Source organism: Pezoporus flaviventris, unplaced genomic scaffold (assembly GCF_033815535.1).
Source record: "Pezoporus flaviventris isolate CSIRO_AGI_PZ_B2104156 unplaced genomic scaffold, CSIRO_AGI_Pfla_v1 ptg000158l, whole genome shotgun sequence".
Taxonomy (NCBI): Eukaryota; Metazoa; Chordata; class Aves; order Psittaciformes; family Psittacidae; genus Pezoporus; species Pezoporus flaviventris.
In genome coordinates, this window is record NW_026892706.1 from 974,525 (window position 1) to 994,120 (window position 19,596).

Consider the following 19,596-nt stretch of genomic DNA (forward strand, 5'->3'; position numbering starts at 1 on the left):
TTTAAAACCATTTAATAGACATTGCATTAATTCTTAACTCGCAGTAAGGCAAGATATTATCACCTTCATTTTGCAGACTGGAGATTATTTCACTTTGCATTTTTCTCCCCTAAAACCAAACTATATCCAGTAGCATGGCACCACAAAACTTCAACGTTTTCACTGTGGCATGTACCTTGTCCTTCCCTGGAATCTCCACTAAGATTTTTCACATCACACTTGGTATCTATATGCAATGGGGCTAGCAGTGTTTCCCCACAGTAAGGTTTATTAGTATTGCTACATGAAAAAAATGGGACTGCACCTGGAATTAGAACTTAGAGGAGTTTTTGGATGTACTGCAGCAGGGTTATACTTCCTTTTCAAAAAGTATGCTTTCCTGCTAAACAAAGCCTGATACACATTTTACACAGTGCCTAACTAACATTAAGGAGATTATGTGAATAAATTTTAGAAGAGTAACAGAAAACATCCATTTTCTTCTAGTGTATTTTTAACTCACCAGGAATAGCGTCTGGAGAAAGCTTTCCTGTGGCCAGCATAATGTCCCGGAAGTTGAGAGATGCATAATAGACTTTGCAGAGTTGAACATCGGGATTCGTTGTGTGGAAGTGTCGAAGCGGGGAGACAATCCAATGAAGAGATGAGAGGTCTCCACGAGTCAATACATTCACATAGGCATATTCTGTCAGCTCCAGAGGCTGTGCTGCAGAAGAAGGAACAATTTCAGGTCCAGAAAAGGGCAACAAAGCTGGTGATGGGTCTGGAGAATAAGTCTTATTCTCATGAGGAATGGCTGAGGGAACTGGGGGGGGTGGGGGTTAGTCTAGAGAAGAGAAGGCTTGAGGGGACCTTATCACTCTCTACAACTACCTTAAAGGAGGTTGTAGTGAGGTGGGGTCTGTCTCTGCTCCCAGGTAACAAGTGACAGAACAAGAGGAAACAGCCTCAAGCTGCACCAGGGGAGGTTTAGATGGAGATTAGGAAAAATTTCTTCCCCAAGAGGGTGTTCAGGCATTGGAACAGGCTGTTCAGGGCAGGGCTGGAGACCCTGTCCCTAGAAGTGCTCACAAACATGTAGATGAGACTCTGAGAAATATGGTTTAGTGGTGGTCTTGGCAGTCCTGGGGTAATGGTTGGACTTGATCTTAAAGGTCTTTTCTAACCTAGTTGATTCTATGATTCTACAATAAGAACTCTACACGCATTCGTACAGGCACACGCTTTCCAGAATGAGTAAATTCCTTGTATAATTGCTACCTCCTCTTCCATTTGCTCTCCAGAAAGCCCTTTCTTAGCCTGCAATACTACCCATACTCTAAAGGGCTCATCCCTCTTGCTGGCACCAGAATACGCTACTGTTCAATCTGAGCTGGAGCAGAAGAATTCCAAATTATCCATTAAAAAATAATAATAAAAATAGTTGTAGCAACAGTAGCCACTAATTTTCAATTTTAAGTTCATTCAGACTCAAGGCCCTGCAAGTGATCCTCAGACCTCAAAGGCATTACCTTGCTGCAATGGGAGATGCCGGAATGAGCCCCACTTTCCATCACGGTACACATTCATCACAAGGTCCCTCTGAACAATCTTCTGCATCTCCAGAGAAGAGAGACTGGTGGGTGGGACAGCTGATGAAGGGTTCAAGTTGGAAACAAACACACACCTAGAAGCCAAGAGTTGTCATTTTACTTGTTTTGCTATAGCCTAAAAAGAAGCTAACACAAAGTAGCTCACCTCCAACTAAGACTCAAAGGCACGCTTACAGACCTGATTCTGTGGCCTTCTGCTTCAAGGCGGAGACAGTTCACCATTCCCAAGATTCCAGAGTTCCCACAACTGGTGGCAGTCAACCACACAGGCTGCTCTGATGGGTCAGCCAAGACCTCCTACAGGACAAGCCCAAAACTGTTTTACTAGGAACCACAGAAAGGAAATAGCCCTCATATCTTAAGGCAGAGATGAGTCACTTCTATTGTAAGAAAAGTAACTGAACACACACAGACATTGCTAAATATCTCATTTAGAAAATGTAATGATTTAGAAATTCAGATATCCAAGACACAAACTCTCACCTTTAAGGATTCAACCCACATAAAATGGGTCTCATCTATTGGCAGAAAAATGGGTGTTTTGGCAGGGGCTTGCCGACGACACAGGAAAATAACTGAGCCAAAGAATGATTTCTTCATAGCAACCAGATTCAGTGAGGCTTTGCTGAATAAGCCTTCCCACTGTGCCTGTCAAATCAGGTAAACCAACAATTAACAGGAAAGCCAACTAAAAATACAAGTCGCATCTATACTTCATGTTGAGTCTCCTCAAAGAAGGCTTCATGAGGAACAACAGGCACCGTCCATCTTTCTTGCTTTTGCGTGAAATCTTGGCATCTGTTCTGTATTGTCTCAGTACAAATATATATTTGATTAACACAACAGTGTTTTACTCATATCTAGACTACTCCTTCCCTAAAAGATCCTCAGAATGCAGTGGTACAAATATCCTGAAGCCCTGGTTAGGGAACTAGTTTTACTACACTACCAGGGTGTGCAAAAAACCAAGCGGTGACCATGCGGTCAAATCCCATAGGATACTGAACATGCCGAGAATTTAATTCCAGCAGTAATGCACACCTCCACAGTCAAATACAATATACAGATTCCAATACAGGAAATAATACAAGTGGAAACACTGAGCTTAGATGTTACCAGTTTATGTCACATAAGCCCTGTCTGCAACAAAAAAAACTAAAGCGTAACAGAGAAAACATGAAGCATCTACACACTTAAGTTAAATAAAATGGTATTTCAGAAAAACAATTATAATGCACATATGGAATATCCAGAAAAACTGAAGCTCCACTGTCTGAATGAAATGCAAACAACTGCAGGCTCCTAGAAAAGCACCCATTTGCTTTTCATATGCCAGACACAAAACAGCAGGTTTTTACAGCATGATCCCTTGTACCAAGGACTAGGGTCAGTGTCACTACTTAGAAAACTTCAAGAACTATATTAAGTCCTGCTCACTTCCCTGTGTCATATCATTTTCCTTAGGGAAGGTGCATTCAACTTGCATGTATCTTATCCAAGGGATTTGCTAATATGAGACTAGTGACACAACAGATCTAGGTTTTAAGTTATCAGGTTCAGTAGCATCTCAGGATTTTCTTTTTATCTTTTTACACCTCACAGGGTAAGATACAAAGCTGAGAAACTTACCCTTTTCTTTTCAAAACCTTTGCAAATAGTGAACAGCTGAAATCCAGGTCATAGCAAAATCAAAATCCAACTACCACACTCCGGAATTATAGACAAAAAAAGTTAAAACTATTGGAAGTGCTACTCTCTTCTTACTTCAAAAGAAGGGTTCAAACTTAAACAGGGGAAGTTTAGATTAGATTAGATTAAATATAAGGAAGAAGTTGTTTACTGTGACAGTGGTGAGGCACTGGAATGGGCTGCCCAAGGAAGCTGCAAATGCTCCGTCCCTGGCAGTGTTCAAGGCCAGGTTGGACAGAGCCTTGGGAAACATGGTTTAGTGCGAAGTGTCTCTGTCCATGGCATGGGGGTTTGAACTAGATGATCTTAAGGTCTTCTCCAACCCTAACTATTCTATGATTCTAAGAGATGAGAGGCTACAGCCTCTCAAACTGGGAAGAATGCATGTGTCCTGTAGAGGGGCCATTTCCCATTACTGCTCAGTCTAACAGCTGCTAAGAGAAGGTGATGTCCCAGTTCCTACCCTTACCCTAGCCATTCAATCTTCCTCTCTTGTGCCAGCACTGGCATTACTTCACCTGCATGATGCACTGGTTCACAGATATAAAGTGGAAATGCAGATGCCCCCCACAACCCAAGGGCTTATTTTGCTTTACCTCATTATGGGACCAGATAAAGTGGGGAGAAAGGCAAGGAAGGAAGTGAAAAAAAGAAAAAAAAAAACAACCCACAAAAAAAAACCAAACAAACCCAAAGAAAACCAAACATGAGAAAAAACCTTCCTTTGTGGAAGCACTTCAGTGTTAGAACTTTTACCAGTTTGTAACATCTCATTCCCAGCAGTGATACCAAAAGGAAGAGAGATATTCTGACACTGAGGATTTTAGGATCCTACAGGGATAAAGCTGTACCTCACCCAAAAATGCAGCACATTATTTTAGCTATAAAGGAATTGTTCTGGCCAGTGTTTTCATACAGATTATACAGATATACGAATGACAAGGAATTATTTTCAAGGCATTAAGAAAAGCTTTCCTGACTAAACTCAAGAGTTTACTCTCCCAACCTGATACATGGAAATTCACAACTCTATTTTGAAGAAGGGTTTATTACATTTTCCTGCAGAGGACCTCAGTGGAAAGTCATGTAGGTAATGTCTAATGAAGTTTCATCACAAAAGCATCTGCAATCCAGACTATCCACAGAAATTATCTGTCCTTCCAGGAGGCTTACCTCACTCAGGAAGCTGTGTTTCTGCTGTAGATCTGGACTTGTAAGGAAACTGACAATTTCTCCAAGAGTTTCTCCTTTAAGAAGAGTGTGTAGCAAAAGAAACCCTCCTTCTTTCACTGCAGCTGCCAAGTTAGAGAGAATTTCAGTGGTGTTCCCTACGACAGTTGTTAAGCAATTGTACACCACCAGGTCAGCATTGGCCAGATTTCCAGAGGGAAGGCAAGATGGATCCCACTGGCTAACAGAAACTCCAGCATTTTGTAGCTCTGTTTCATTATCTGAAAGACTTTTCAGGATGCGGTCAGTGGCAATGTAGTCCACTTGCAACAGGGGCTGAGCATTCAGAATACTTTTGATGCGAGAGAAGAGACGTCCGCTTCCTGCAAGAGCCTGTGAGAAAAGAGAAAGGGGAAACCAAGTTGAAACATAAATGATATCCAGAATTACAACTGGAACAATAGAAGTACATGATCCCGATAGAGGAAGGCCTGGAAACACTAGCTATGATTCCATTCCAGGCTTCCAGCTAACCTCTACTATCTTCATTCTGTGACTGGTCATGTTCTCCAATGCCACACCAAGGCAAGTCTTCAACTCTGAAGACTCTAGCAACCCATTGAGAAGAGGGTCATTCTGGAAATGCATTTTCTCTTGAGTCACAATCTGTTCCAGCTCAGAAGAAAGATTTCCATTCAGTTCCAGATGACATATTTCAGCAAGGATATGCTGAAGGCCCTTCTGTATGGGTGAGGACTCCGCAGCAGCTACTGCAGTTTCTAGTCCAGGGACGACTAATTTGACCCCATGCATGGCCACCTTAGCCTGTACGTTCTGGATAAGATCTGTGGAACAGAAGGGGAAAATAAAACAAAAAATAAGATTTTCTGAAGATTTCTTTCCCTCTTTGCCTCCATTTGCTACACCAGCTGATCAGCACCACAAATCACAGCATCTTCTATCTTCAGCCTAACCACAAAGACAGTGCATGATCCAGAACATTCATATTATTATGTATCATGCCGTAGCTGCAGCCCCAAACAGGAGGCTTTATGCAAGACAGTATAAACCACCAAATTACCTGTGGTGAGACTCCGACTCAAAGAAGGCAACTAACAGAAAACTTCTGATTTAGGGAGTCGTGGAATGACATTGTTAAATTTCCACAGAAGCAGAAATATTAAAATGCTTTTTTGCATTATAACTAGATGGAAAAGAACTTATCCTGACCGAGATCAGGATAGAAACAGCAATATGGAAAATAAGAATTCCACCACAGCATCCATAAAGAACTTTGGGAGCAGTATTTGGACACTGAAGAAAAAGAGAAGTCTTTAAAATTTATTGCCAAATCAAAGGATGAGTTTGAGGACACTTTACCAATACAGAATGACAACACTGCTGTCCCGAGATATAACAAAATTCATCATTAGAGTAAAACTGCCAAAATATTAGTAACTTCCCTCCCCTCCTTTGAGGAAAAGTCACTTAAAGTGATGAGCTGAGTGGATGCCTCCTCATCCAAAGAGCACTGTACTAGGCTACCAGTTTCACAATAGACTAAGTTCATCCTATTCTTGCAGCAAACGCAACGTTTTTTTTTTTGCATGCCTCACTAAACCACTTTATCCTTCCTTGGATATGCTCTTATGCCCACAGCCAAATGAGGATATGTAAGCTTATGCATCTCAGCAGGTTGCAGGGGAAAACAAAACAAACAAGCTAAAGCCTTGAGTAAGCCGGCTCTCCTGTCAGCGTTTGAAGCAACTAGGCTGGGCTCCTCCTGAAAGATGATTTGTGTGCCTCTGCTTGCAGAGGGGGCTGTGCCATTTGACACCACATTGACTGTTATAGACAGGTAGATGCCCCTCCCCACAGTTTTACTCCTCACCTACATTCTGGAGATCACAGAATGGTTTGTGTTGGGGTTGAAAGGGACCTTAAAGATCATCTAGCTCTAACCCCCCTGCCTCAGACAGAGACACCTTCCACTAGACCAGGTTGCTCAAAGCCCTGTCCTTCTACTTCAGCTAGAAGCAGTTTTTAGCTTCTAGCAAGTGGACAGACACAGGACCCCTGTTGAAGTCTTCAGCAGAGACCAACACTTTATTTCTTGGATATTGTGAATTAGTCTGAGAGAAGCTGTTCATACATTTGTCAGGCTGGAAGTCTCCCCTAGTGCGACAAGAAAACAATCCCACACTACCTTTGCAGTGCTCCAGGTAGGTACGAAGAAGGACGCTGGAAGACAAACAGTTACTCTCAATATAGGGCACAAAGCAGTATTTTTCTAGGGTGGGAGGGATCCGTTCCTGCTGTCGCCGTGGTGCAACAGAAGCATGTAGACCATTGATTTGAACACCTCCTGCTTTAAGGCTGCCAAGACAGGGGTCCACAACAACATCAAGAGCTGAAAGACAGGAAAGAAATGTAAGTCTGCACCAAATACTACAAGCATTTTATTCAACAGTGCTATGTCAGACTTTACAGAAGCTGCAGAATGGCTTGGAAACCAAGAGGTGCCCCTCAAAGTACATCCTGTTTCTTAGAAAGTCATACACTTATCCACACAGCAATCAAAACAACTAATAACAGGCCGAGCATGATAAAAGTTACCTTCTACATTGTCCTGGTATTGGCGCACCTTCTCTTGATGCAGCACTGGATCAATACACACTGAGCGAATCCTGGTGGGTAAGCGCAGACTGCGCTCACTCTCAGCTAAGACCATCATGTGTAGCAGGGTGTCAAGGAAGGTCACCCAATTCCCATTCCACAGAACTTTCCCTGTGCTTGCTGCAGAAGAAAAGTAAAGGGAAACGTCACTGTGATTCTGTCATTCAGCAGATGCCAGAAGTCACTGCTTATCAAACACGAAGTCTGAAGTATGTACCCAGCTTCCCCTGTAGCCTCCAACAGTCACTTGTACATTGGAGATAACAGCTTTCCCAGTGCTCTGCCAGAACTCTTGGTTATTCTCCATTATCGCACAAAGTGTAATTACCACACAAAGCACAGTCAGGTGGACTACTGACAGAATTAAAAGATCAAATATTCATCATTACTATAATCATCATTCTGCTACAGAAAGTAAATTTACCTTCACTATTGCATTCCAGAACACCCTGGAAAGTTGGTCCATAATTATATCCACGCAGATGCAGCTCTTGATAAATGTCTTCTTTCAAGAGGCCAGACTTTGAGCTCATGTCAGCTTGAGTCTGAAAGTCAACTAGCTGGTTATGGAAGTTCTTCAGAGCAGTGTTTTCTAGGAGGAAAATCTTCCCTGATGGGTACAGTGGCAAGAGTAAAAATCACCAAATGTTCATACATAATGGATTTTAATAGGACAGAGCACTCACAGTTCTTTGACTTACCACTCACAGTCAAATTCTCATTCCCTGACACTTCAAAATGGTGGGAAGCAGGCATGAGTCTTACTTCCAGCTGTACTGATCCTTCAAGAAACATGGAAAAAAAGACAGGATTATGAGATCATTCATTGCTACCACCCTCAAGCAGAGCCTTCTTTTTCACCATTTCTAGACTCAACACACACAACATGTAATAAATATGACCCTAACATGTGCTACTTGAACAAAGAAGTGAATTCATTCAGTCAGTTATGCCTCATTCTCTATAGTCTTGTTCCTGGGTTTGTCTTCACTTTCCCCTTGTATTTCTTTCCTCCCCCTGTCATCACCTTCATTACAGTTTGGCAGTTGTACCAGCACTCCTCACTCACCCTTTTTGGGAAGGATAGTTGCCTGGTGAATTGTGACTTCTTCAAACATAACAGCCATTTGCTCCATAGCCATGCCAACAGACTGTGCCAGAGTTCTCCAAGCCAGTACTAGGTATCCTGTTGCTGGGTACAGGACTCTACCATCAATGCAGTGACCAACCAGGTAGTGGTCAGGAGAGTCAGGACTCACATCTGGCAAAGAATAAAGAGCAGAATGAAAATAATAAAGACACCTTAATAAAGAAGTATTTTCCCCTCAATGTCTATAAGAGGTTCCAATTGTTCCCCCAACTATCCTGCCTGGCAACACATAGCTCTTAAAACTACTAAGAGTCTGAATCATAACTGTTTCCTGCTCTATTCACATTCTTTCATACCATTTCAGAAGCACATCCAATCTTTTTCAATTAAAACAAAATATTAAGAAGATGGCTTCAAAAGTGCTGCTTTGAGTTTTCTTTTCCCTAGTTTTACAGAAGAAATGCAGATGAAAAGTGGGAAAAACAGAAAAACAAAACAGACAGGCACACACACCGATACTGTAGACTGAAGCAGATGCAGAGCCTTTGGAACCTGCTGGAAAGTCTTCAGCTTTTGGAACATCCCAGTCCTGGCTGTGGTCCCATTTGATGCATGGAGAAATAAGGGGTGTCCCCACTGGGACAGGGTATTCCACAGGTGGGAACAAGTTATTTCCAAGAACCTTTATCCTAGGAAGACAAAATGGATCAAGACAGTGTGCCTGGGGGAACAGGGGTGTGTGGAAACTGTTAATAGTACTTCAAAGGTCAGACAGCAATTGGTCTCAGGCTCCACATTCGAGATTTTGCTAGGAGCACCATGAGCACTTATTGCAGCTAACTGTAATTGTAATTCTAACAATCTACAAGATACCAAGCTTATTTCCAAGAGCTAGTTTCAGGTTCCTAGGCCCGTAAGATGGGATTCCTCTTTAAAAGGCATCTTCCCATCCCCAGCAGTCTCTACTCCAAGGCAATACTTCATAAGTGAGAACATTAAACATGTAAAGCACAGATGTAAACTCCATTTTCCAGGTTTATGGATGGAGTATTTCAATCTTTGTGAAAACATGCATGCTAGGAAAGAATTTATGTCTCTTCTCCAACTGATACCCCTCTCACCCTCCTCCCTTAGTCTCCTTACCCTGTTAAATGAATCTTTCCAGTTTGTGTTAGGAAGAACTCCAAATTATTTTTGTGCTCTTTCTTCATCAAAGGCAGAATGGTGCAAGTTGGTTTCAAAGTTCTCCTCAAGATAGCCTGGTCAAGTAGAGTCCATAATCACTGGTGGAAGGCATCACTACCATTTTGTTTCTGATTTTTTCTCTCTAATTCTCAAACCACTTCTGTTTCTGTGCCAAGAGTTGTGTGCTAGGTGCTGGAATGTGCACCATTTTAATAGGGAAGAGGAAGGCAGCACAACACCCCTCCAGCACCCCAAAAAGTAGCACATCTGGTAAAGCGGAACCTATGCAACATTAGTGAAATTCTGCCAAAACACAAATCTCCCTTTCCCAAGCAGACTGTCAAGTGGAATCAAAAGCTGCACTTCGAGAACTGCAAGATCATCCCCTCAAGCCTCCCACTCACACCCTTCCCCCCCTCCCCAATTTAAGGCCTTAATCCCAGGAGCCCCTTGCAGTCTGGAGCATTCTAGTGCATTGTCTAAGTAACAGCTATTAAAATAAAAAAAATGCAGCCTTGAACATCTGACCCAACTTGCAACTTCTCTTCAATTTGATACCATGGTCTTTAAAGGAGAGAAGGGAAGGAAGAGAAAACCAGATCACTCTCAAACCCAGCTGATGTAGTCTTTAGTCGCTTCCATTAGAGTCCAGACTGTATAACCATTTTAACATGAAGTGTATAACCTTTTTATTGAGGAAAAGGTCTGCCTAATTTAAAAGCTTTGCTCTGATTCTCTGCTCAAGTCACTTTGAAAGCATACATAAATATACCTAACATGACAAAAAAAATATACCCTGACAGGAACTCAGAAGCACTATATAACTATTAAACTTGATTCACAATTAACTATGATTCTGCTTAAGACTTTCGTCCTCTTGCATGCCACATGCCAAATAAAAAAAGACCGAAGTCTTAAGTGATAGGCACAAGATCACAGAACTGATCTTGTAGAGCAAATGCATCCTAATGCACCTTTACTATGAAGCTAATTCCACAAAGATCAGTTCCTACAGTGTGAGGAGAAGGGAATAATGATCTAGTGATTAGGGGAAAGCAGTTTATGAAGAAAGCAAGCTCCTATAATCTCAGGCTACCTGGCCTGGAGAATAGGAGAAAACACCACTCCCAGTCACCAACTTCTAAGACCAGAATCTCAAACCAATTCAGTGTACAGACAGTGATTACAAATTTTGAATAGAGGTGGCCTGCTAGTCTTTAATCTCTCCCCCACCCCAACTTTTTGCACACATTCTCCATTAGATCTAAACAAGGAAGTGCTTTTCTTACTCACTGCACATTTCAGAGAGCTAACCGTCAATTATTTGAAATGCATGGCAATGAATAAAGCAACAATGTATTTTTTTTTGTTAATAGTAACATAAACCACTGTCCCACCCCATACCCCTATCAAGAAAATGCTAGAACTGTGAGACACTCAAAAGTACTAGACAGAAAAAGTGTTCCCAGAACTGGGGAGGGGGGAGGTAAGAGGAAAAGCGGCTTTATCTCCTAGTCCTCAGACCCTCAATCTCCTTCCTGCAGCAGCATATCAATATAACATCATACCAACACAATCAAATATAATACCTGTAAAAGAGCATGTGGAGCAATCTCTACTACAACAGCATTCTCTGGAATATGTTTCAGACCATCGTGGAACAGCACTGGATTCACTAGGTTGTTCACATGATACTCTGCAGAGCAGCTCCTAGCCAGATCGCTCTGCCACTGACATTCGGGGATAGACGTACTGATCCATCGTGCTGAACGAGGTTTAGGGTGTGGAATGACCTACAGATAGACAAGGAAGAGGGAGAGGAGGAACACTTACATGTCACAGCTAACAATAAGGCAAAAATCAAGCAGCCCCTCCTTTTTGCAGGCCATTTTTCCCAGCTTGATTGCTCAGGATATTCTTCTACTTGGAAGTCTTCTACTTCGAAGTCTTCGAAGTATTCTTCTACTTTGAAGTCACAGGACTTCAAACCTCGGGTCTTGCTGAGGTCTACAAGCTTTTCAAGATTTTGTTCTCCTCCCAAAGAAAGGAGCCCCTTAAGCTCAGCATCACATATACCCAAATACAAATGCATGAGCGCAAGCCACATGAGCCATAGTTTGGCAACATTACCTTTTTCAGGGCACTGAGCAGCACTGGTGCAATAGATGCCATGTAATAGGAATGATATGCGACTCCAGCACTGCGCACCTCCTTTGCAAACACACCCTTCTTTTTCAGTTTAGCTACAAACTCATTCACAGACTCCTAAGAAGAAAAATATAAGTGAAGTAAAATAAAAGCTCACAATGTATTTGAGCTCTGTATGAGTGACTGTACTCCCCTCATGGCCTTCATCACTTGCCACTTAAGGGGAGCCGTATCTGGGATGAGATTATTGCCCTTCTCAGCCTTACAATAATGTCATCATGCCCATGGCTATAAGACTATTCAGTGTAAAGAGATCTTCTATTACTAGCTTACTGAGGTACTATCATTACTTCGTCTCACAGAAGATTTGCATGTTTAAGTTTATACAAAGCACCATGTCCCCTCCCATTGTGTTACTCCAGCTCCCCTTTGTAAGGAGCTGAGCTTTAACTCAGCTTCAACCTTTCTTCAAACCAGAACTTCACAAGTCCCAACCACAACTCTATAGTGTGTACCATATCAGTTCCTTGCTCACCAGAGGCCCGGAAACAGTAACAGTATCTTCTGAGTTGTGACAGGCTGGTACCACATTTGGAGGACAGCATTGCTTACATTCCTCCCATGTCAGACCTGCAGAAGGAAGACCTCAGGACAATCCAAGTGCTTCTAGCAGTGAGCCTCATAAGGGGAGGCAATCTTATCTGCACAATCACTGCACTTAACTGAGTATTTTGCAAAACTGGGAAGGATTCTTAAGATGGACATAGCTTTAATATGACATTTATCACTCTGATATTGAGCACAAGAACAGAGGACTGTATCTTTGTACCATGCCATCAAGGGATGGGGTGGGAACCCACACACTTTCAAAGAAGCTACAGATTGTCTTGCCCTTAGCAATCTGAGCTAGAACAGGAGAAAGAATATGCAAGTTTGACTCACAGAAACAGAGACACAAAATATCCATAGAAATTGATAACTCTAGCGGCTTAAACTAGCATAACCAGATGTGCAGCACCTGGTCCTATAGTACACTGATACAAGTCACAGGAAGAGCAACTTGAACTCAACATCATATTATTAAAAATATGTTAGATGCAGCACTCCGAGATAAGTTCTGTGATAACAGTGTCATGTATTTGATATCAAGGTGAAAAAAGCTAAATTAGGCAGGTAGCCCTTTGCAGCATTAGACCTGCAACAGCTTTTCTCTTAAGTGTTTCAGTTTTTTATTTACCACTGTGTCCAATAATAAGAAACAGCACAACATACATGCTACCAATGAGAATTTGTACATGTAAACATGTAAGTCACCATGAATCCATGCCACAAAATAAAACTGTTGGGCCCCAAAGCTCAAAATTTCACCCAACAGTGGGGCAAAACTACCTGACTTGCAGAAACACCGCACAAAGCTTGTTCAGGAGAAGGCTTCTTCTCAAGTCCTAGTAGGGCCAAGTAAATTCTAACAGCATTAAGTTCCACTAGCCATGACAGAATAGTAGCTTAATGGTTTCATGTCTCATTGCTCTTGCAGACAGTATCTTTCTTTAAAAAAGAATAAATTAAGTGTGTGTATATACAGGCACACATGCATATAAAAGCCAAAACCCCCAGTGCCTCAGATTTTCACCTCTCTTTACAAGATTATTTATCTAGCTTCTGTCATTGGTTACTTATCAATAAATCTCTCCATTTCCACTTAAGTTTTGGATGAAATACCAAAATGCTGCTGTATTCCAGGTCAGAGATTACTACCATTACATCAACTTAAATATTTAATAACCTGTTCTACATCAGAAGAAAAAGAGGAGGAAACAGAGGCAAAACTTTTACATACATGACTGTCTCCACCAATACATTTCAAAGCCCTATTTTATACCAATGTCACACAACAGAGAACCGATGTACTTTCCTGTATCACTCTTTTGGTAAGGGTATACCTACCAACAGCAGCCATTGCTCCTGGGGGCAATTTGGCCTCTTTAACACATCGTCCCCGCCAATAAGCTGCAAGAATGACTTCTTCCTGACTTAAGCAGTTATCTGCATAGCCACAAGCTAGCTCTCCCACCGAGTGGCCCAAAATCCCATCAGGTTGCAGACCTGCAGCCTTCAGCAAATCAATCAGGGCAATCTGCAGAGAACAGCAGGATTAGTGATTCCATGCCGGAGTAAGCAGGTGTCAGGACTCAGAGGCACACAGCAGTAGTTGATTGCATTACAAAATGGCTTTTTGGTACATGATACTCTTCTTGTTCTTGCTGCATTCTTTATTATTTATTTATTTTAGGTAACTGCAGCTCCAGCCTCATTTCAAATGAACCCAAAGAATTGCTGTGTGGCTCCAATACTGTTTGGGTGTCTCCATTATGTAGCTTTCCACTAAGGAGCTATTTCCAACAGCAGGAGTCTACCAAAAGCATATCTGTACACAGAGGCAAGAGGAGCTTTCCAGATCCCTTCAGAAGCTCTGCCTCTAGTTTTTTAAAAAACAGTTAATGCCACACTGACATTCAGAATTAAAACAGACTTCATGTAGTATCATTAGTTCATCAGCAGAATAAACTTCAGAAGGCATTCAATGGAAGCCTGTTCCTTGGCATAAACGTTTACATAAAGCTCAGACATCCCAGTATCTTAAAAGGAGAAACTGCCCCCCCCCCGCCCCCCAATACACATGCAAATCAGTCCAGACCAATATTAGTCCGAGTATCTTGCAAGTGACAGAGCCCTAAACTGTCAAGGGTACAAGACACTCCCTCCTATCAGACAGAGACTTCAAACAGCTACCATTTACTGGAATCACAAAACAAGCTTCCATTAACCACTATAAGGTGTTACTGGCCAAACACACACTACCACAGTGTGCTTATGTGGCTTGAGTCCATAAGCCCCTCCACCAGTCATTTGAGTCTTACCTGAATAGCAGCTAGTCCAACAAATGCATGGACGGTCTCATCAAAAGTGTTTTCATCTGCCTGCAGAAGCAGGTCTGAGACCTTCAGGCCTGTGTTCTTCAAAGCCTCATCTGAGCGCAATATAGACTGGCGAAACAAGTCCAACTTCATAAGACTCAGGCCCATACCTTTCCACTGCGATCCCATACCTGCAGGACAGGCAAGGAGAAAAATGAGCTGTAGTAACGCTCCATAAAAGGAGCAGACATCACACACTTGCTTTGGCAGCAAAAGAATTCCAAGAGCAAAACACAGTACATCCTCTAAATTAGGCACTGCTTTTTATTTTCCTGGACTTTGCTATCATGCAGAAGATAGAGTTGGAAGGATTAGATAAAATACAGGAAATGTGAGTTTTCTAGACATACTGCAGGGCTGCAAGATACTTCCTCATGCTAGAGTGGAGGACAACATTAGAGCACAGAATTGCATTGCTCAAGCCCCAGATGTACAGAAGGATGCAGTACATCACTGAGCACACCTACCTGAGCAGATGTACCAGAGTGGTCTACCCGATGCCTGAACTTGTTGAACCTCTTTTATGTCACTCTCACTGCCAACCAGCGTGTAGCCCCTGTAGGGCATGGAGGACACAGGAACCGCAGAGATATCAGTGAGAAGGCTTAAAAATGGGCTGCATCCTCCATGTTTCCTGCTTTCCTGAATTAATGTTTCCACAGCTTCCTGGGTTCTGCCACAAATCTGAACCAGTCTTGGCATGTTGCAAGTCTCCAGAGGCTGGCGTTTGTTCTCATTTGGCCTCAGAATGACATGAGCATTAGCACCTCCAAAGCCAAAAGAGTTGATACTGACGAGGCCACCTTTCACTGGCGTTGGTTTACAAACAACCTCCAAAGTGCCATCTTGTAAGGCAGGAATATCTGGGTTTGGGGTATTGAAATGAAGATTTGGAGCCCATAGCCCATGTTCCAAAGAAAGAATGACCTGCAAGAAAAAACAGTGTTCTGTGCTCCATGTTTTCTTATACAAACATCTACTTGTTATTACTGGCTTAGTACAAATGACCATGTAGCATACACTAAAGCAACTCTCTGTGTTTGGATAAAGGGATGTTTCAGAGAACAGCAGCACTGATGTTACTGTGATAGTACCTACTACACCCAACCAAGATGCTTTGTTTTTACTTTACAACAAGTAATTAAACAGGTTGAGTAGTTCAAAGGTGCAGGTGGGTTTTCGCCTCCCTTACCAGAATTTTAAGTGGCCTTGGCAAACTCTAGTTTCTTTCCTACCTATCCATGTAATTAATGGATTCTCTTCAAGTCTGAAATCAGATACTTTAAAGGTCCATTTTCCTAACTGACCTCTCACATATGAGAGCGTTTTATAGAATTACAAATGAGCACATTTACAGAAACTGCAGACTTTGAGAAACAGTTACTGTCTAAGAGACAGTAGGCTTGGTGTAGTTTCTTGCCTGGTCCCAAGGATGCCTGATCTGCCATTCTGATTAACTGTCAAACCTTAAACTAGGAAGTGTCATCCAACTTTCAGTCAATCAACGAGACAGAGTCTTCAATATCCCTCCAAAGCTACAGGTGCTTTCAAGATCCCAGATCTGGCAACAAGACCTAACATAACTTCATAGAAAGCATAAGTAAAAGATATAGCAGGCATGATGGGTGGCACATGGGCTCTTGCCTGTAGCTCTAAGTTCTGATACAAAGTTAAGTGAGAAAACTGATGAAAAAAGAGCAAGAAAACATGGTGTCAGAGAAGTCTTCAAAAAGAAATTGTGGGCCTTGTCTTTGCAGTCCTGCACCCCCTAAGAAACACAGATGGGGAAATAGTACCTCAGAGTTATGGTCCTGTCCTGACAGATCACAGCAGAACTGCACTAAACAGTTTATGACATGCAACAGTACGGATGGAGAGGTTTATTTACGACTCGGTTGTTCCGACTATGAAGAAGGTTGTCAGTCTGAGAGATAAGAGGTGTTAAACTTTCCTCTATAGAGACACAAGACACTGCTGTCTCCATGATTTGCACAGAAGTCTATTCACAGCACGTTTTATGTATTCACATCACAGTAACCACTTTAAAGAGACTAAAATTCTAGTAATGACCATGTACGTGACTTCAATTTGTGTGGTTCTAAGGCTGTTGGTAATAGGCTTACAACCAAGTGTGAACATTAGCTAGCTCTCTGCTAAGCAGTTTAACAGCCAGAGTAAATAGGTTATTGTCTGCCTACAGCAGTAGTTAGTAGGCTGGTAGCCACATCCCAGAGAACTCACATGACTTTTTTCCAGTGTAAGAGAGAAGAGGAAGAGATGATGCATGCCTGACAAATGGCCAGAAGAATCAGCTACTCTTTTGGCACCAAAAGGCCACACTGACTGTCATCTCCAATTACTCCAAATATCTAAATCCCTCTACCTGTACGCTGTTCAAACCCAAACAACTTACAGCAGAGTTCTGTTGGAAGGACCAGTATAAGGATAATCAATAAAGTGACCCCAAAGCCTTTATTCTGAGTTTAATTATGCTCCTGTAGAATTCAGTAGGAAAGGGGAACTGAAGTGGGGAATGGGGCAGATGCACAGCAGAGAGCCACGCAGGCATTTTTGTTGAGCTTGCAGAACAGCCACCTAAGATTTTAAAAGTATTCGAAGGTGAAGCAAGCAGATCATTAAGGAGAATCACCTGAGTTCCTCTCATTACCACTGAATATCCTATCCTGGATCAGTGCAAATTTTCCTCAAAACAGACAAACATTAAAACCCCCACTTAATGTTGCGTTCCCTCCCTTCCCAAATTTTAATTCCCAAGCCACCCATTACCTTGGCTAATGCAGCAAGCCCAGAGGCAGGCTCTGGATGACCCATGTTTGATTTGGTTGATCCAATCAACAGTGGCTTTCTCTCACATTGATGGAAGATATTTACAATGCTATTTACTTCCTGTGGATCTCCAACCTAGTAGGAAGAGAATCAGGACAACTATTAGCTAGCACTTCTGATATGCACCACAAAAGAGAAATCTGGAAGATTAAGATCCGGAAGTGGTGAGGCAGTACATATTCTCATAACTGATAGAAGGGAAACATATGTTCATTTTGGAAAAACAAATAATAATTTGATGGAAGAGTGTGGCAAGTGATGCAAAGGAAGAAAATAAGAGAGAAGAAAGCACCCCAAACCCAAAAGCACCATGCTGACCTTGGTGCCTGTCCCATGCGCTTCAACATACTCCACTTCTTCAAGTCTGATACTGCATTCTCTGTATAAAGAGCTGACCAACTGCTGCTGCATCTCTCCAGATGGGAATGTCACACCTAGGACCAAAACTGCTGTCAATTCCTCTAGTATCAGATGTGTCTTGTGCTGATTTTAGCACCCTTTCAACTGCTACCAGGTCCAAAATACCCAAAGAGAAACTTTTTCAGGATTCACATCAATGTCCTTAGTGCCAAACACAGTAAGGCTCTCAGGCTCTTTGGAAGAAGATCAGAGGTACCAGAAATGGACCTTAACCAATGAATTAAGACTAGTGTGGAAAGATACTGCTTAACAGAACACTAGGAAGTGTCTACATCAAGCAGAACATGTGAAATTTGGTGTCTCCATAAGTGGGACAGCAGTAGAGAAAGAGCCTTATAGTCGCACCTCATCTACACTTCCATCAGTGCAGAGGTGTCTTGGGGAAGGCTAAACTAGCAACAGGACATTCCTGTTATTCCTGCCATAGAAATCACCACTTGTCTCCTTCACCTTCTTTACAAAACAGGGTTCTGAACTTCGCGTGACCAAAAAAAAAAAAAAACCACCAAAACAAAAAACCCAAAACAGACCAAAACCAACAAAACACCTCCACAAAAAACACAAAAACCCTTCCAACATCTAAGACAACAAACCCCACAACACCCATTTTTCATGACAAGGACTCTAGCCTGAACAGTTGTGTAGGTATCTGACTTTTCAGAGGCTCAAGGCCTACCTTGCTCCTTAAAGCCATCAGTGTTGCTTCCAGCATTGACTATAGTGGCATAGATCCGTTTAGCCATAGATCTCTTGGTCAAGAGAATGGCAACAACTGCTTCAGAGCGACAATATCCATTTCCTGAGAGCAGAGAACAGTAAGTCACTAATTCTGTTGTGCTCTGAGAAACACTGCAAAGCACCATGCAATAAGGTTATCTCATTCCTGAGCTACTGCTTACAGACCACTTTGAGAGCATGACATCCATGTCTTTAAAAAAAAAAAAGTCCTAGAAAGGCTCATTGCTCATCACAAACAATGATAAGAATTTTCCATCAAGAGACAGTTATTTGCTCTCCCCAGTGCCTGAGGAATGAGCCATAGGGTTTCTTCCTCACAGGTAAGTTTTCCAGCTTCAAAAAAACACACAACCAGATCAGGTCCAGGATATGAACATGTGTACCTAGGAAAAACTACAAGGCCAGCTCTTTGCTGTACTATGAGAGTATGTGGTCAGAGACTCCACAGCAAGCTCTTTTCACACAGCATGACAAGCTTTGGTACTAATGTCTTACCTGAAGCATCAAAAGCCTTGCAGGCACCATCAGGACTAAGCATACCCAGTTTCATAAACTGCACAGAAGTGTTGGGTTTCAGCAAAAGGTTGACCCCTCCTACTAGGGCTGCACTGCACCATCCATGACGAATTGCCTTATATGCATTTTCCAGAGCAATGAGACTAGAGGAGCAGGCCGTGTCAATAGTTATGCTTGGTCCTTAGGGAACAGGAAGGGAAAACAAAAAACCTGGGGTTTACTATTTCATACTCTCCAAACGCTACAGGATGAGATCACAAGAGAAACACACTCAAAATATGTTAAATAAGTTGTTGCTTCAGAATGCAACACGTAATGCTGATAAAATGGGAGACAAGAATCATCACCCTCTGCCTGCTTACCAGGTAACGAGGGATAAGAAAGGTGGAAAAAATTGTAAACAATTTGGCTTTAATGGCATTTTTTAAACTTCCATCTCTGTCTCCATCAAACAGAGATATTGTAGACTCACAGGGAGGTCTCATCCATTTCCCCATTCCCACCAAGAAAAGTCTCTCACCCTTCCTGGTGCTACCCTTGCCATTAT

General features: G+C 42.2%; 1 protein-coding gene across 1 annotated transcript in view; it reads right to left on the bottom strand.

Annotated features, from left to right (window-relative positions):
* Nucleotides 1-19,596, bottom strand: part of FASN (fatty acid synthase) — a 44,484-nt gene that overhangs the window by 13,915 nt on the left and 10,973 nt on the right. Inside the window, exons 5-27 of the mRNA XM_061479933.1 lie at nt 19,029-19,229; nt 18,472-18,594; nt 17,694-17,809; nt 17,316-17,450; nt 14,996-15,455; nt 14,472-14,659; nt 13,498-13,687; nt 12,086-12,180; nt 11,533-11,667; nt 10,992-11,195; nt 9,361-9,476; nt 8,731-8,906; nt 8,197-8,388; nt 7,829-7,909; nt 7,552-7,737; nt 7,068-7,247; nt 6,658-6,861; nt 4,986-5,296; nt 4,455-4,844; nt 2,076-2,240; nt 1,771-1,889; nt 1,512-1,666; nt 503-706 (exon numbers count right to left, since the gene is read on the bottom strand). Coding sequence (XP_061335917.1) covers nt 503-706; nt 1,512-1,666; nt 1,771-1,889; nt 2,076-2,240; nt 4,455-4,844; nt 4,986-5,296; nt 6,658-6,861; nt 7,068-7,247; nt 7,552-7,737; nt 7,829-7,909; nt 8,197-8,388; nt 8,731-8,906; nt 9,361-9,476; nt 10,992-11,195; nt 11,533-11,667; nt 12,086-12,180; nt 13,498-13,687; nt 14,472-14,659; nt 14,996-15,455; nt 17,316-17,450; nt 17,694-17,809; nt 18,472-18,594; nt 19,029-19,229 — 4,326 coding nt within the window. The remainder of the gene's footprint in view (nt 1-502; nt 707-1,511; nt 1,667-1,770; nt 1,890-2,075; nt 2,241-4,454; nt 4,845-4,985; nt 5,297-6,657; nt 6,862-7,067; nt 7,248-7,551; nt 7,738-7,828; nt 7,910-8,196; nt 8,389-8,730; nt 8,907-9,360; nt 9,477-10,991; nt 11,196-11,532; nt 11,668-12,085; nt 12,181-13,497; nt 13,688-14,471; nt 14,660-14,995; nt 15,456-17,315; nt 17,451-17,693; nt 17,810-18,471; nt 18,595-19,028; nt 19,230-19,596) is intronic.